General features: G+C 48.0%; 1 protein-coding gene across 1 annotated transcript; it reads left to right on the top strand.

Moving 5' to 3' along the window:
* Positions 1-437: 437 nt before the first annotated feature.
* On the top strand, positions 438-1,385 carry LOC105303677 (putative olfactory receptor 52P1). The gene has a single exon (XM_011377446.1). It carries the CDS (start codon positions 438-440, stop codon positions 1,383-1,385), a length of 948 nt encoding a protein of 315 aa, XP_011375748.1.
* Positions 1,386-2,001: the final 616 nt, after the last annotated feature.

Here is a 2,001-nt window from a genome sequence, read left to right as displayed (position 1 = left end):
CTCCAATCTACCTGAGCTTCAATCACTATGTTACCCTTATAATGTTACATAAACAGATAATTCAGAAGAAAATAAGAGCAGAGTATAAGCAAAAGAGGATTCACAGGCGGAGAGAAGATAGCCATTAAGAGTCTATAGTCACTCACCTGCACCATAGAGAAGATTCTACAGCCGTGACATCATTGAATCAGACACAAATGAAAAAAACTTCCTTGAAACCTGGTTCTGTAACTTCACCTCCTGCCTTGCATCATTTCCCAGTGTTCTTCAATAGTCTCATCCTGGATGTTTTTCATGAGGTCTAACTCATTTCCTTCAGCCATTTCAGTTTCGGCCACAGCATGAGAATGAATCCCAATGGCTTCACCTCTCATGGCTTCCTAGAGCTCAGGGCAAGGCAGTGAGGTCTTTTCTACCCACCTGACCTTGACCTGGCCATGCAATTCACAAACCACAGCCATCAGAACCCAAACTCCTTTCTGCTCATGGGAATTCCTGGCCTGGAGGCATCTCATTTTTGGATTGCATTTCCCTTCTGCTCCATGTATGCCCTGGCAGTTCTTGGCAACATGGTGGTGCTGCTGGTAGTGCATTCAGAGCCTGCACTGCACCAGCCCATGTACCTGTTCCTGTGCATGCTGTCCATCATTGACCTGGTGCTCTGTACTTCTACTGTGCCCAAGCTCCTTGCACTCTTTTGGGCAAATGCTGCTGAGATTGCCTTTGAAGCCTGTGCTGCCCAGATGTTCTTTATCCATGGCTTCTCAGCTGTAGAATCCGGTATCCTGTTAGCAATGGCCTTTGACCGCTACTTGGCTATCTGCCGGCCACTGCACTATGGGTCATTGCTTCCCCCAGAGGCTGTGGGCAAGCTGGGGGCTGCTGCTGTGCTTCGTGGCTTAGGGCTCATGACTCCACTCACCTGCCTACTGGCAAGGCTGAGCTACTGTAGCCGAATAGTGGCCCACTCCTACTGTGAGCACATGGCTGTAGTGAAGCTAGCTTGTGGGAGCACGCGGCCAAACAATATCTATGGCATCACTGCCGCCACACTGGTGGTGGGAACTGATTCTATCTGCATTGCTGTCTCCTATGCACTCATCCTCCGGGCTGTATTAGGCCTCTCCTCTAAGGAAGCAAAGGCTAAAACCTTTGGCACTTGTGGTTCCCACCTCGGTGTCATCCTTCTCTTCTACACACCAGGACTTTTCTCATTCTATACACAGCGTTTTGGCCAGCATGTGCCCCGGCACATCCACATCCTCCTGGCTGACCTCTACCTCATTGTGCCACCCATGCTAAACCCCATCATCTATGGCATGAAAACCAAGCAGATCCGGGATGGGGCCCTCCAATTGCTGAAGCGGGGAACTGCTCAGTCTTGAAGTTTTCAACCCCAATCTAGAACCCAATCTTGTCCCTTATGCTTAAGAGGTCAGTGGCACTCAGCATGGTGGGGAGAAAGAAACCCACACTCAATGGTATCCTTACTTTGCTAAGGAGATGTAGCACAAATCTGATGGGGGAAGAACTATCAGGTATTTCCCATTTGTGATGTAGATATTGTTACAAAGCTCAGAGAGCTCCGGTCTAATGGGAAACATGGTCACCAAGATGATGATGACCTCCCAGGGAATGCCACTCTGCTGTTCTGACATGACAATTGGAGGTTCCTCACTTCCTCCCCTGTCCTTAGAACACTCTGCCTACTGTTCCCATATTGGGAGCTATTCCAAGGACATATTCTCTCAAAACTAAGGCATTGAGACCATTTGGATGGAATATGTGACTGAACCCAGTTAAAGTCTCTATAAGAACTTTTAAGATTCTGATGGATAAGTATGGAGATCTACTCAGCTTGCAGCTGCCCAAGAAAAGCCCCATATGTGAGTTTTCTTATTAAAACTGCCACCTACCAATCTGGAGTGGTCTACCTCTTACTTAAGTCTCTACCCATCCTTCATATACAGGGGCCAGTTTGTAAACTAACAGAGGTGGAGT

The sequence above is a fragment of the Pteropus vampyrus genome, unplaced genomic scaffold (assembly GCF_000151845.1).
Source record: "Pteropus vampyrus isolate Shadow unplaced genomic scaffold, Pvam_2.0 Scaffold311, whole genome shotgun sequence".
Classification (NCBI taxonomy): Eukaryota; Metazoa; Chordata; class Mammalia; order Chiroptera; family Pteropodidae; genus Pteropus; species Pteropus vampyrus.
The sequence above is the reverse complement of the archived record's forward strand: the minus strand, read 5'-3'. Positions and strand labels throughout refer to the sequence as shown.